We start from the raw sequence: 16,638 nt of genomic DNA on the forward strand, positions 1-16,638 counted from the left end.
GTAGAGTGAGTAGAAAATTTCTTAGTAAAGAAAAATGAAAAACTTTAATTAATACATAAAAAGTAAAATAGAAAGATAAAAAACCCTGAATGGCCAATAGCTGAGCAGAGGAGGGATAGGCAGGGCTGGTGGAAAGAAAGAAAAAGAGACACCAGGGCCAGCCAGTGCTCAGCGAATCAGATACAGAGGAAGCAGGAAAACAGGATGGATAGTACACAGATGAGGTAAATGAGCCTCAGGGCAGCACATAGATTATTAGAAATAGGTTAATTTAAGATTTAAAAAAAGCTAGCTAGAAATAGGCCTAAGCTAAGGCTGCACATTCATAATTAAGAAATAATAATCTCTGTGTTATGATTTGGTGCTGATATTGCAAGAAAGCCTCCTACAGTATATGTTCTGTACACTCAAAACAGGGCTGGGTAGTGTGCAAGATGGTACAGGGAAAACTGGTTCTAGAGGATCTCATTAGGAAAACTTAGTCCAGGAGGTATATGTCTAGAGCCAGGCCATATGAGGTAGAATGGGGCAGATTGCTTTGCTTCTTGGAGAACTCACCTCAGAATTCCTCCATTGGCTCCTTGAAAGGGAGCAATGGCTGGGAGAAGAGAATTGTGATACATTTCAAGTTTCATTGGAATGTCATAGGGAAAGCCAGTGTGTGGTCTCTGCATTCAGAACAAGGCCTGGGCCTGAAGGGGCACATCTATAGGGGGTTCTGGTGGCACTTGCCAGATAAAGTTGTTGCACATACTGCTTGAACACAGCTTGATTCCAGAGTGAAGTTTATATGCTGACAGCAGAGCATCTTTGTAGCTCACCAGGCAAGTCTGCTATGCAAGGAGTAGGGTATGCAGGCCAAGACACCAGATCAGTTCTCAGAGTACTCAGCAGAGAAAGCAAGTGAAGTAACTGAGTCTTAACTGGCCTTCAGAGCAAGGCCAATGTGTATATGCATAGCCCAGGCAGGAAAGGTTCTATAGAACATCACCATGTAAATGAGTGCAGGTTTGGTGCATCTAGAACTTGGTAGTGTATTAATAGCATAGACAGGCCTGGCTCCAGTTGACCAGGGAATGTTAATGCAGGAGCTCTGTTATGGGTGCTAAGCCTCCGAGTGTGTATAAGGCACTGGCATGAAACCTGTGAGGAACACACCCAGCAAAACTGCAATCAGGACATCAGGAGATGCTATGAAAATGGCACAGGCAGCCTTGATTCCCAGAATCCTTTTCAAGGAAATCCAGTGCAATGACTGTGAGACAGAAGAAGCTTGACTTAGAAGTGTGGTGATGTAGAGGCCTTGCAAGGTCCTGTGGTGTTTCATCAGACAAGCCAGTACATACAGAGCTAAGAATGTGGGTCCATGATTCCAGAGGTTCTAAACAAACTCACAAAGGTAACCCAAGCAGGAGGCAAGTATCCTGAGCCTTTAACTAGGATTAGAATGAGGGGGTAGTTCTTGTGGGTGTGTCTCTAGTGAGCTTAGCAGTCAAAACCTGTGTGGTACCTGCACACCCAGAACTAGGTTTGGGAGCGTGCAGGTGGTTCTGGCAGGCTTGGTTCAGTGGAACTCACCAGGAAATTCTTCTATAGGAGCTACTTGCTGGTTAAGTGGAAATGGAGCTGGTGGGCAAATTTGTGGTCATCGGGCAAAGCTGATGTACATGTGCGTAATCCAGAGTTAACACTGAATTGTGGAAATGATGCAGGTATTCTTGGTTCTGGGTGAACTCTCCAGGAAATGAAGCTTCATTAACAGTTTGACTGTGACCTGGACTAGGTCTGTGAGTGTGGAGAAGTCTCTGGCCATGTGCTTTTAAATTCATGTGGCAAATCTGGCAAGCAATATGAACATCCAGAAATAGGTCTGGGGAATAAAGAAATGGTACAGGCATGCTCAGTTCTGTTGGTATTCAACAGAACAGAGAAGTGAGGGAAATCTACAAAAACAGCTAGCCTAAGAACTGGACGGATAGTGCTGATGGGAGAGGTTCTTTGAACCTACCAAGGCAAAGCTGATATGAGATCTGCCCATCTGTAACTAGATCACTAAACCTGAGAGTGCCAGAGTGAAGCCGGAGGAAGAGGTTCTGGGTAGCATCATCAGGCAACACTGCTGTGCAATCTGTGAATCCAGCTCTTGGCCTTGGATAGTAGAGATTGTGCCAGTGTTCTTGGTTCTGGGAGAACTCATTTGGGAAAGATGTTTAACATGAATTGCTAAATGTTCTTATTAATAAAAAAGCCCGGAGCCCGATATTGGGGGAAAAACTGAGATCAGAGGAATAGTACAAGCCACAGCCAACCTCATCTCACCAACTTCCAGAGAGAGCCACTTCCTGTTTACTCATGCCTATATCCTTAGTGTCCCTGCCATCTTACTGCCTCTCTCCACCAAGCTACATCACTTCCTCTTTCTGCCCAGCTCTGTCACTTCCTGTCTGTATAGACCTCCACAACTTTATAGCTAACAAGCTTTGGAATTTAAAGGTGTGTGCCACCATGCCTGGCTCTGCTCCTAGAGTGGCCTTGAACTCACAGAGATCTGGATGACTCTCTGCCTTCCAGATGCTAGGATTAAAGGCCTGACTTCTATGTTTAATATAGTGGCTGGCTTTTTCCTCTGATCTCCATGTAAGCTTTATTTATTAGAGCACAAATAAAACATCACCACAGAGAGCTGTTGCAAGAGCTGCATGACCTGAGCTAGGGCTGAGAGAACAGATGACTCTGTTAAGCAAGCTTCCAGGGAATGCCACCAGGCAAACACAATCTTTGATCTGTGCAACCAGATCTATGCCTTAACATTCTGGAGATGGTGCATGAGTGCTTGGTTGCTGTATAACTATCAGGGATAGCTATTACCAGAGCTTCATGACACAAGGTCGATATTGGAGAAAGTAGAGGTCTCTGGAAGGTGAGATATTGGAGAACTCAACAAGCCAAATCTGGGTGCATACAGACCTTGGCCAGGAGTATGGTCATCACTCAGGTTGACATCCTTCTTGAAGAACTAACCAGGAAAAGATAGTTCAGGAGCTATAACACCAGAGATAGCCACGGGAGTGTGGTGATGTCACTGGTGGCCGAGGTTCCAGGGACTTTGCCAGGTAAGGTCAGTGCAAGACCTGTAAGTTCCAATCAAGAATTCACACATGGGCTTGCTCAAGAGAGAACTCACCAGTGAAATCTGGTATGGCATTTGTTTGGCCAGAGCTGGTCCTGGACATGAAGTGATGTTGATTGCAGGAAAGGCTATGGGGAGATGACCAGAAAAAGGAGGTGCACAGTGTAGACATGCAGAGTTAGGCCTAAGAGAGTGCAGACAGTAGGAGTGAGCTTGGTTCTGGGAGTACAATAGGGAATATCCAGTGTGACCTGTTCAAGGTCTGGGGAGTTGGGTATAGTGCTGACAGGGGAGGCTCAGATTTTCTCTCAAAGGAAAGACTTCGCTTGATCTACACATACTTAGCTATCTAGGCCTCTTAGTAGGCATATTGCACTTCTGGGCTTACTACTGGGGGAACTCACCAGGAAATTTGGTGAAAGAGCTGTCTGATTAGGACCAGGCTTAAAGGGTAAACATTGCACAAGCAGGGGAATATCTGTGGACCTTTCAAGCAAAGTTGGTACAAGATGTATGTGCACAGGAGATAGGCCTGGTGTGTATAGATGGCATAGGCAGGCTGGGATGTAGGGGAACTAAACAAAAATAGCAAGTGCAGGAGCTACCTTATGGGACTTAGGCCTGGAATTTCATAGATGGTGCTGGCAGGAGAAGTACAGGAAAATTCTATGAGCAAAGCTGATGTATAGGCTTCATCTAGAGTGTGGGGGTGGCACTGGCTCTTAGAAAATTCACCAGCTACAGTTAAATGAAGGATCCATGTGACTAGGCCTTTGAGGGCAGAGATACTGCAGTTGGATTTGATTCTGGGGAAGTTCACCTTAGAGAAAGCCAGAGCAAGAGCTTCACAGTCCATCACTGACAGAACACATAGGTAAGGAATCAAGGCAGAAACTTGGAGACAAAGAACTGAAGCACAGACCATGAAGGAACACTGCCTTGCTCTTCATGGCTACATCAGCTTGCTTCCTTATGCAACTCACAAACACCTGTATCACACACAGTGGACTAGATCCTCACAGGTTAATCATTACTCAAGAGAATGATCCACACACTTTCTATTTTGCTTTGTTTTGTTTTTTGAGACAGGGTTTCTCTGTGTACCCTGTCTGTCGTGGAACGCACTCTGTAGAATAAGCTGGACTTGAATCCAGAGAGAACCACCTGCCTCTGCCTTCTAAGTGCTGAGATCAAAGGCGTGCACCACCACATTGAGCTTCCACACACTCTCTTAAAGGCCAGTTTCCTGAAGGCATTTACTCAACTAAAGTTTACTCTTTCAGATGAATCAAGATTGCATCAAGATGACAGAAAAAAAAACCTCTCTGGCATAGCCAGGTTCCGTCACATTCCATCACAACCTGCCAAAGAGCTGGGGAGCATATTCCACGGGGTACTGAATTTTCAGTAAACACAAACACAAGATTATACGGTAAATAGAATCTTGATTCACAGTTTCAAATCCCTTAAGATCATGTAATGTATATCATGCCTGAGACCCATGAATTCCGTCTAGGAAGTCTAGAAGACCCCTTCGTGAAACTGAATATGAACTTGATGCTTCGATGGAGACAGTAGAACGTGGGAAGACAGGACCTTAATGTGCTTGCCATAGAAAGCTACATGTATATGTTGTAGAGAGCTCAAGAAAGAGGCTACAAGCCGGGCAGTGGTGGCACATGCCTTTAATCCCAGGTTCAGGGGGCAGAGGCAGGTGGATCTCTGTAAGTCTGAGGCAAGCCTGTTCTACCTACGTGCCCCTCAACCGAAGAATGGATAAAGAAAATGTGGTACACATCACAATGGAGTACTTCACAGCAGAGAAAAACATGACATCATGAGGTTTGCAGGCAAATGAAGGGAACTAGAAAATGTCATCGTGAGTGAGGTAACCCAGACTCAGAAAGACAAACATGGTATGTACTCACTCATAAGTGGATACTAGATGTAAAGCAAAGGATAACCAGACTGCAACCCACAGCTCCAGGGAGGCTAGATAGTATGGATGACCCTAGGAAGGAAGTATGGATCAACCAGCAATGTAGAAATGGATGAGATCTACATGAGCAAACCGGATGAGGAGAGGTAATGGAGGACAAGGGATGGGAAATGAGAGCTTAGGGGATAGAGAGGTTCGACCTGGAATGGGAACAGATTGGGAGAGCTGGGAGAGCAAGGAAAGAGATACCATGATAATTGAAGAGACCATGGGAATTGGGAGAAGCAGAGTGCTAGGGAGATTTCCAGTAATTCCCAGGACTCCACCATAGACTACTGGCAATAGTGGAGAGGGTGCCTGAGCTGACCTACTCTGGTGATCGGATGGCTGAATATCCTGTCTTGATAGTACCCTCATCCAGTGCCCGATGGAAGCAGATGCAGAGATCCATGGCCACGTCCCAGGTGCAGTTCCAGGATTCCAATCAGAGAGAGAGAGAGATAGAGGAGGGATGCTATGAGCAAGAGATATTGAGATCATGATTAGAAAATGTACAGAGACAATTAGCCAAACTAGTGGAAACACATGAACTGTGGACCAATAGCTGAGGAACCCCCATGGTACTGGACTAGTCCCTCTGGGTAATCAAGACAGTGGTTTAGATTGAACTGTTTAGGGCGCCCCCAGGCAGTGGGATCGGGAACTGTCCCTAGTGCATGAGCAGGCTTTGTAGAGTCTAGGGCCTATGGTGAGACACTTTGCACAGCCTTGGTGCAGGGAGAAGGGGTTTGGACCTGCCTCAACTGAATATACCAGGCACTGCCTTCTCTCCATGGGAGACATTGCCTCCCATGGGAGGAAGAAGGAATGGGGGAGAGAGGAAAACGGGTTGGTGGTAGAAGGGAGGAGAGGGGAATCTGTGGTTGGTATGTAAAATGAATAGAAAATCTCTTACAAAAAAAACAAGAGGAATAAACGTAACTCAGAGAATAGAGAAAGGAAAAAACAAACAAATAAAAACTTCCCAAAACAAAACAAACAAACTAATAAAACCAAAACAATAAATGTTTCCATTGCTTTTGAAAAAAGTTAATAATAGCAGTGAAAAAATACTTGTGCTTGGCAGGTATTAATTTCCCACGTTGTAGAAAGCTTTGAAAAATGGCAAATTCCATTCTTTGAGAAACTGTTACACTCTAGAGGTATAGTAATACATGCTTTTAATCTCCACACTCAAAAGGCATGCAGATATCTGTGAGTTTGAGGCCAATCTCATATACATAGTAATGTTCAGTCCAAAGTTATACTATGAGACTATGATTCAAACTAACCAACCAACCACCCAACAAACCAACCAAACAAACCATCCAACTACAGTCATGTGTTTACTATAAAACAGTAACAAAACAATTTATTCTTTAGTTTAAGAGGAAGAAAAACAGATTAATTTCCCTCAGTAGCAATAATGCTAATTTGAGTTAGATTACATTTGTTTCCCACATTCTGAAAATATTTACATAAAATGTCTTTTGGATTGATTTCCTTTAAGCCTGCCAAGGATTGTAAGCTGTAGGTAGTGGTCAATATGGACACTTTAGCTGAAGAACATGGCTTACATTCCATTTCTGTAATTAACTTCCTATGCAAGGGTACTATTTTCTTTTTGGAAAATCTGAAATTCATGACGACATATTTTGGGTAATTTAAAAAATATTCCTTTCTTCAAGAAGGAACAGATAAGATGGTTTTATACACTTTACTTATCTTTCCTCCTGAAAATGAATAGCCTGTGGTGGCAATAAAATCCAAGCATTTGACAAAAATGGCTAAATAATGGCATTACAGATATCCATGTAATCTTTCAACAGTGTGAGGGTGAGGCATGCCTTCAGAGCTTTAAGCCATGTGGGTGCAGATTTAATGTAACATTGAGTCTAAAACATGACTGAGAATGAGGAGAAAACTAGGGACATTAGGAACATATGCTTAATAACTGGTTCAGACTAGGGAGTAGTTTCCTTCAGTAGTCTCTAAATTTTTTCTAAAACATCATATATTTAAAATAAAAGTCCTAGTTAAAATAAATTCTTCCAATTTTCAATTCATGGATTTTTCAATTCGTTTAGTCCTTAATGATAACACAGTAAATATAAGACACCACATTAAGTATTCCCTTCACCTTCAGCTCTGACTTACCTAACAGCAAGTGTGTTCTAAGTAGTATATTTTTTACACTCCCTGGTATTGAGAGCCACTGGTAGCAAAAGTCCATGGGAACATAAAGCAGTGACAATTAGAGTTCAGAAGGTCAACCTATCAGAACAAAGGGTTCTGTTAAAGGAAACTATCATGCAAGGCTGGTCTATATCACATCAATCATTAATCCAGTCTGTTGGAGGTAATCCCTCATTTGAGCTTCCATTTTTCAAGGAAACTCTACTATGTTTCAAGTTGATCAAGAGTAGAGGGCACAATCACCAAATGGGGTTTGTAGCAGAGGTCTCAAACAAAGGCATGTTGTGCATGTCAGCAAAACTCTTCTTTTCTTTATTTTCATGAGACCTGGTTTCAGAGTACCTCTGGCTTTCTGGGAGCTCACTATGTAGACAAGTCACACCTAGAACTCACAGAGATTGGGCTGCCTCTCCCTCCCATTGCTGAGATTAAAGTTATGGTTCACCACACCCAGATGATCAGCTGACATTTTTGCCAAGCTCTTGAGTACCTGGATGATGCTTTTCAGGGCACATTTATTTCCAGCAGAATCTGGGGTATATCACTTGCTAGCAAATGCTGTTTGAATTCTTCTGTCTAAGATGGCACGCTCTGGAATCTTCCACGTTGGGCACATACATAAAAACAACAACATGCACATGTATACAGTAAGGCACAACCATGCTTTTTATGAAACATTCTTGTCTTCCCATTTCCTGTAACAGGATGTTTATGCACTTCCCATTGATCTCCACAGCTCACTCTAAGAAATTCATCCTGATTTTGATATTAGTATGTTCTGGAAGCTGTCATGTAGCAGAAAGTGCAGGTTTTCTTCATTGCTTATTATACCACAGATACATGATGAAGTACAAAGAGATAAGGTTTAAAAAGAAAGTCAAACTTTCCTTCTCTTTTTACCACTCATTTACACACTTTGGCTATTTTTAACTATATGCTTACAGTATGGTATGTTCTCAAGATGTGACCACAGTAAGAAATAACATTGTGTAAATTTACATAGCTTTATATCAGTTTGTAAGAACTTAAGAGTTACCTGGAAAGAAGCAGCTCAATTACGGGATCCTCTCCATCAAATTGCCTATAGTCAAGTCTATAGGACATTTTCTTGGTTAGTAATTTTCTTGATTAGTATCTTATGTAGGATGTCCTGGCAGAAGGTGGGCAGTACAAAATGCACATTGAACAAGCTATGGGGGTCAACTCAGTAAGCAGTGTTTTTCCATGGCTCCTGCTTGATTCATTTTCTGTCTTTGGTTTCTTCCTTGAGTGCCTGCCCTAGTCTGTTGAGATGATGCACTATGATGTGGCAATGTGAGCCATTTGAACCATTTCCTCTCCAAGTTGAATTTGGTCATGTTGTTCTATCACAGCAATAGAAACCCTAACTAGTATCATCAAAGTAACAGAGTTTGAGGTAAAACACAGAAAGAGAAAAGGGGGATATTTTTCTATTCCAAACAAAATACCCCATGATTTTATTTACATATAATCTGTTATTACTGACAATATTTACTTTGTGTCTCTATCTAAGATGTTTCTAGAAGGTAAGATGGTCACAATGTCTACAATGAAAACACTTTGCTCAAAGTGAAATGCCTATCCTTCTAATACACACACACTGAAGGGCAAGGAATGGGGGATGAGAGCTTATTTTTTTTTCAAATAACTATATCTGCTATGCCCATCAGGCATTGTAGTACTTATTTGATGCATGATTTCCAAAAGTAAATTCCTCTTTTGAAGACTATTCACATACAAAAGGAAGTTAAGCACACTGGTCCTTTATGGCCAAATATGACTAGGAAGTTGTGTTCTTTGCTCATAATCCACCATTCAGCCTTAGTAGCCATGGAAACAAGAATTTTTAAAGTGAGTTAATACTCTGTCAACTACCAGTCACTAACATTTGGTCTTACTACAAGGGAAAAAGAGGCAAGTATTTTACATTCCCGGGTGTTTTTATTAATCACATTCTTTTTCACAGGACAAAGAATGCCAGAAAGGGCCATTGACATGTGGGTAAGTGTATGTAAACGCAATTGAATATCGTGTCTAGAAGCCCCACGTGGGACTGCAGGTAATCATTGAGCTGCCCTGCAGGTTTAATTGTGTAGGTCCCTGATGTTGAATTTATGAATTAACCTCTCTCTGTTGTATCCTTACCTACAAAATTTGGGAAATGACTAGATGGATGTCCTTAGATAGTCAGATGTATGAATACTCCTGAAGTGTTTAAATGAGGTTCTTCTTAAGCCAAGGACAAGAGTGAACGGAAAGGATTGTGGGATCTAGGGGTTGGAGAGACACTGCTCTGAGCTGAAATGTCTGCCTAATAGAATTTCTTGTCCTGAAGGTTTTCCCACTCTTCTTCTGACTGGAGATATGGGCATTTACTGTTAATAGGAGGAACGTCTGTGATCCTGCCACCTTCTAAATGAATCTTCTTATCCATAATACACAAAGGTATAAAAACTTTATGTTATATATGGGAGCTTTCAAATATGGTGTTATGAATCAAATGCATCTACTCCATGTGTTTCAAACACAGGAAGAAACAGATACTGCCAAGCTAGCTCATTTTTTTTTCTGGAACAACAGCAATCTTCATTGTGTTTTCAGTACTACCTCACAGCACACTGTTCTTGTAGTCCATTGCCTCGGGCCTGCCTTGGAAAGGAAGATGATGTGGGCAGGGTGTTACCCAAGCCACCATGAATTGTGAACTCATCTTGCTGATGAAACCTCCCTAGTAGAACAGCTCCTGCCTTCACTCAGTCAGGAAGCACATTCTACAGAGACTTTAGAGCAGGGGGTAGCTGTTTAGGGAAGGTTTCCTGGCAAGGAGATCCAGTGTGTAGGCCCCTTCAACTTTCTGCATGCACAGTTAGCAGTGACATTATCCAAATGCCTATTCAGTAAATGACTCACCTCCTTCCTTCATCCTAAGATTGGAATTGAGAAAAGGTGCAAAGAAGTTTGATCAAAGTCATAATACAGAGTGTAAATTTTCTGTGAAAGAAGATATTTGCTCACAAAAAATATGTCAGGATTCTTTTTGTTTCACTGAAATGAAGCTAATTATCTAAAGATGAAATTTTAAGTAAGAGATGGGCTATAATTGGAAATATCCACATTTATGGATTTATATGAATTTATGTGTTAATTATCTATTTCCCCTATTCCTCTGACTCACTCTCTGGACAATTTTACACATAGATTTTGGTTTATAGATACCAAAGAAGAATTCAGGGTTTTGTGCGTGTTAGATAATCACTTTACCACTGAGCTCTATCCCCGGCTATATTACAGCTAGACGTTGATGAGCATACTCTTCTGGTTTCAATTCTAAAATAGGTATAGCCTTCTTTAGAGAAGTGTACATTTCTGGAAAATTCACAAGGAGGAATAGCATTGCACACTATCATTTATGAGGTGTATCATTATGTACAGATCAATTTGTATACACACACATGTGTACAAAAATTTGTGTCAAGTGTGTTATTATTTTTACATAAATGAGTTTACTATGTGAATTATTTTCATTTTCTTTCATAGTTGATTTCAGTTTGTAACAGTCATGAAATGTTATAGTACTATATTTTAGAAATGACAATTAATTTGAGCATTCCCCTGCTTTTTCCTCTCATTATGGTATTAAAATATTTACAAATTGCAAATACAGGTAAAATAAGCATGTCATTACATATGATATTGCAAACTCTCTTCTCATTGTCAGTTCTAAGCACTGAAATTCCTAGTCAACAAATATTATTATTTACTCTGTGAAGAATAATAATCTGTACATAGACCACTGAAACATCTCTATGTGACAACAGGGAGAAGTTATGAGAGCTCAGTGCTGTACAAACCATGACTCCCTCTGTTTTCCTGCCTTCCCTTGTAGTCTCACTGACTCTATTCTTCTTTGATGCCTTCTTCAGATTTGCCAAAATGAAGGAGTTCATCTTCAAGTTCACTGGCTTGATTTGCAGTACAGCAGCTTTGGTGTTCGAAATCATCCTTGCAAACAGCCAATGCTGGCGCCTGTGGGAGTTTAACAACGAGGGTGTGCAATTTGTGTCAGTTGGACTCTGGAAAGCTTATTACACTCAGGAATTTAACATCTCTGGGTCTATGACCAGGATGTTGGTTCACACCCCTCTCAATTCAACCTGGAACAAGTCATCGGAATTTCAGTATTTACAAGTCCTGATAGCTTGGGCCATTTTGATGAAACTCCTAGTCGTGATTTTCACTTCAGTGGCCATTAAGATCAGCTGTCTGGAAGATCCACTCATTGAGATCCAGCTGTTTTGCTACAAGATGTCTGCCATAACTTTGGCTGTGAGCAGCCTTTTCACGCTTGTTACTGTGACCTTGAACCACCTGGTAGATATCTATGGGCAAATCACTCTTGACTTTTCACCTGACTTTCCCGTTAAAAAGGAGGACATTATAAAGAAACACTGCACAAATGTGTTCCCAATGGGTGTCCTGATAGCCACGATGTCACTCTTTGGCGTGATTATGTTTCTCTATGAGATGATCTCTTTGAGAGTGCAGAGTCAAGTGAAGGCCCAGTGTGCTTCCAACCTGGCTGAGCAAAAGGTCTGAAGTGAGGGCTCTGGCATTTTAACATCTGCCAGGAGAATCTTTGAAGAAATTGCCCATTTGTACACAGTACTGTGTAATCACCAATTCATTCTATGTAAAATATCAACTTGATTTCTGGGAGTGTGTCTAAGTTTTATTCCTTCCTTGCTGTCAAATGCATTCCATTCTTTAAATGTTTTCACATACTAAACTGTAGGTCATGATCTCATTTGATACTGCCATCAAGCAATAGCAAGAAACAGTACAGTATAAAGGCATGTTTCCTAAGTAAACCTAGTGAATCCCATGAGAAATATGGTTTGCAAGAAAGCAGACACCTCAACACCAAAAAAGAAACCACATTCTTGTGTGGAGACACTTAAGTATTCATATCTCTGAGAGGTAGAGCAGGATGTTTTAGCCTTGGCACTGCTGGGAGAGTAGGATTCTCTCTTGGAGAAAGAAGGCAATGCTGTTCACTGAGTATGCTAGTGCCATCTGTCTTCTGTCGCTATTAGAAGGCAGTAGCCATCTCCTATTTCCCCAGTTGTGAATAAACGTCACAAATGCCCAGGCGTTTCCAGTGTGCTCTGATGGTCCATGTGGTGGGTAGCACATGGCCATTCTAATCTATCAGCCCTCTCTCAGGACCTTAAAAAAATCCTAGTTTTCTTTCTGGGAACATTAGTCCCTATTCTTTATCAGGTCAGCTTTCTGAGTGTGTGTTATACTGTGTGAATACTTTCTCTCAGTGGATCTAGATCAGTGGTTCTCAACCTGTAGTCTGTGGCCCCTTTTCAGAGTTAAGTGACCCTTTCACCAGGATTGCCTAAGACCATTGGAAAACACAGATATTTATATAATGATTAATAACAATAGAAAATTGCAGTTATAAAGTAGTAATGAAAATAATTTTATGGTTGGGGGTCACTCCAACATGGGGAAGTGTATTAGAGAGTCACAACATTAGGAAGTTTGAGAACAACTGACCTAGATCTTCCATCTCCATCACCACCACCCACCATATCATATACCTGATTCATTTCTCTGACAAAATACATAACATGGGCAAGTAAAGGAAGAAAAGTTTATATTGGCGCTTAATTTGAGAAAATACACATCATGACTGAGAGATCATGGGGGTAAGAGTCCCAAGATGCTTGCTACATTGAATTAGTAGTTAGAGAGCAGGGAGAGTAGTTAGTGTACTGCAGATGCTCACCTAGCTCTCTGCATGTTATGCAGCCAGGATCCTCATTCCAAGGAATGATTCTACTCAATTTCAGATGGTTCTTCTGAACCCAATTAACCTCATCTTAATCTCTTTGAGACATTACCACAGGCTTCTGTATTTCTTGATTTTAGATACTGTTCACTCAACATTCAATATTAACCATTCCTAATCCTCTTCTTGACAATTTATGGTCCAGTATATCATTTTCACTACATTAATTTGTTGTTGTTGTTTTTTTTTGTTGTTGTTGTATATGTGTGTGTGTGTGTGTGTGTGTGTGTGTGTGTGTGTGTGTGTGTGTGTGTTGTACAGGAACCTTTGTTCCATGGCTTGTGGTGACGTTATAGGGGACTTGGTAAGCTGTAGCCATCTAGGGGTATATAAATCTCATTAACTCAAGTGGACAAATTATGTGTGTGCTGGAAATTAAACCCACACAGGACAGAAAGTAGAGTGATGGGTGAAGATGGTAGATTCACAACTATAGATCTGTGTCAAGGAATTTTAAACTGGAAGCCACTGGGATTGAAAGTAACAGAGATATGAGTGTTCCTGACAGAAAGTAACTATTATAAACTCAATATATCCAGACTCAACTGAGCACAGAAGAAAGATAAGATGTCAGTAACTGTTTTGATTATGAGCAATGTGTGGCTGATGACAAGATATAGAATCATAGAACAAAAAGACTTCTAAACATGTATGTGAGATTATTTAGGCTAGGATAAGTGAGGTGGATGATATATGATAAATATGGGTGGCATCATTCCATGAGCAGTGGACTCAGACTGCATAAAAAAGAAGACATCTAGAAGATCAGAAACATTCTTAGCTCTCTGTTCCCTGGTTACAGGCACAGAGTGACCGGAAGCATTATAATTCCTACACTATAGACTATCTGCTGTTACAGTGCCCTCAAACTGTGAGAAAATAATGTTCAAATATCCACTCTTTCCTTTCTGTCATCATGGCAGATATTTTCACAACAATGAGACAGGTAAGTAATGTAGAATAGTGGTCCTTGGAATAGAATTGTTCAAGTTAATGTTATAAATGTAACCACGAACTTATTAATCTTTTGGAATCAGTACTTGGGTAATGTGGAAATATTTGGACCTATGCCTTTGAAATGCACTCAGATATTCTATAAAAGAGTTTAATTGGCCATTCCATGGGGAGTGTGCAATTCTAGAAGGATGTGGAGAGTTGGAAACTGCTCATGAGTATTCAAAGAGGATCAAGGCCTGTAAGGTGAAAGGGGCCGGTTTTCATTCATGTTCTTTGCTGGCACAAAGCTGGCTGCATTGTACCTGTGTCTTGAAAACCTGAATATGGCTGAACTTAAATTTGTAGAATAATTTGTCCTGTGGAGAACATTACAAAGCAGGATTGCCTTCAGGTTGTAGCACAGGAAATGATCAGGATAATTGGGACTAAAACCACAGTCATTTCAAAACAAAGATTCCTAATTGAAACCCTATTTGAAAAGTCCTTTGCAGCTGGGATTCACCCACCTAGGGATGTACCTCCCTGTGGTCAGCACACAGAAGCTGCCATAAAGAAAATCTACAAGGAACTCATTACCCTCACTTATGGTTACTCTAATGCCTGCAGAGGGGTTTGGGGTGTTTCTTGCCTGTATTCCTCCTCTCATAAGTACAAAGCTCAAAACTATCACAATGTGGCTTTTATGATTTTTCTTAAATCATATGATCACTTGGGGTTGTAATTGTTTTCATAGATTCACTCTATGATAGATGGTACCTCACCAGCACAACACAGTTATCAACTGGCTGTTCCAGATCCTATATTTACACAGACAAGTGTGTCCTAATGCAGCCTTCTTGACTGGCATGAAGAGTCTACTTTCCAACCAAGGGCTCCCTTCTTTCTGGTCAACACCTGGAAACATCATGTCTTCTCAGCAAGAATTAGCCAGAACTCCATTTGCACACAGTCTGGTGCCATCCAATGTTAATCTCTGAGAAAGGGCAATGGAGGAAAGATGAGGAAAATTGTTTATACTAAAAAAATTATGCCTGTATTCTTTAAGAAATGATGCTCATTTCTCACACCAACCAGGAGATTGGAACTGATAAAATCTGCTAACAGGCAGGAACCAGAGACAACAGAAAATGTTCAAGGAACACTTGCTTAGGACCAATCTTGAAGGAGAGGGACTCAGGAGGTGGCGTTGCCTGTCAAAACAATCTGACCTCAGCTTCAGAGCAGATTCACAGCTAGAGTGCACCTCCCATCCCCTTGTGCACTAGTTCACAACCTGTGTTTTGAGACCCATTTGACAACCCTCTATCTCCAAAAATATTTACAATACAATTCATTAAATTAACAATATTACAGTGATGAAATAGCCATGAAAAATTTTATGGTTATGTGCTGTGGGATGTTCTCTATTGCAAATGTGTTGCTCTGATTGGTTAGTAAATAAAACACTGATTGGCCAGTAGTCAGGCAGGAGGAAGTATAGGCAGGACAAAGAGGAGAAGAATTCTGGGAAGTGGAAGGCTGATTCAGAGACACTGCCAGCCGCCGCCATGACAAACAGCATGTGAACATCCCGATAAGCCATGAGCCACTGGCAAGGTGTAGATTTATAGAAATGGATTAATTTAAGATATAAGAACAGTTAGCAAGAAGCCTGGTACGTCCATACAGTTTGTAAGCAATACAAGTCTCTGTATTTACTTGGTTGGGTCTGAGCGGCTGTGGGACTGGTGAGTTATAGAGATTTGTCCTGACTGTGGGCCAGGCAGGAAAACTCTAGCTACAGTTAGGGGACACTACAACATGAGGAATTCTATTAGATGGTTGCAGCATTAGAAAGGTTGAGAACCCCTAGTCTATAGGATACTGTGTGACGGTTTTAATAAAGTTTATGTGGTTTTGCTACTTTTTCTTTCCCATGCCCAGAGACTATCTGTTTCTCTGTCAATTTGCAACTGTTAGGGACTCTCACAATTGTTCACTCCTGTGGGGAGTTGTTTTTGTGTCTTTCTCAAATCCATACCTTTTACTTTCTATCAGAAGCCTTCTCATCTCTGTCAGTGTCACTTTTGGCAGGCAGCTACTGCATGTTTTTCCTACCTCAGGTCTGGAATCGTCCTGCTCTGTCTAGTACCCTTCTCTACTCAATTGTTATTTCCCTTTCCTGTCTTTCTGAGTTTTCATTCCAGGACCTAAGTTCTTAACCCAAATGAAACTGGATGATATCTTCAAGCTTTGACCCCTCACTCAAGACCCATGTAACACACCTAAAACTTAACTCTTTTTTTTTCATTTTCTTTTTTTTTTAATTTTGCAATACAATTCAGTTCTACATATCAGCCAAGGATTCCCTTGTTATCCCACTTCTGGCCCCCCTCACCTTCTCCCCAGCCCACCCCCCATTCCCATCTCCTCCAGGGCAAAGCCTCTCCCAGGGACTGAGATCAACCTGGTAAACTCTGTCCAGGCAGGCCCAGTCCCCTTTTCCCAGGCCGAGCC

The 16,638-nt window shown here is 41.2% G+C and overlaps 1 protein-coding gene across 1 annotated transcript; it reads left to right on the top strand.

The window, feature by feature from the left end:
• Positions 1-5,135: 5,135 nt before the first annotated feature.
• Positions 5,136-11,997, top strand: LOC131899711 (uncharacterized). The gene is made up of 2 exons (XM_059251191.1): positions 5,136-5,215; positions 11,249-11,997. Exons 1-2 carry the CDS (start codon positions 5,136-5,138, stop codon positions 11,919-11,921), a joined length of 753 nt encoding a protein of 250 aa, XP_059107174.1. The 3' UTR covers positions 11,922-11,997.
• The last annotated feature ends 4,641 nt before the right edge of the window (positions 11,998-16,638 follow it).

The sequence above is a fragment of the Peromyscus eremicus genome, chromosome X, assembly GCF_949786415.1.
Source record: "Peromyscus eremicus chromosome X, PerEre_H2_v1, whole genome shotgun sequence".
In the NCBI taxonomy this organism is placed as follows: domain Eukaryota; kingdom Metazoa; phylum Chordata; class Mammalia; order Rodentia; family Cricetidae; genus Peromyscus; species Peromyscus eremicus.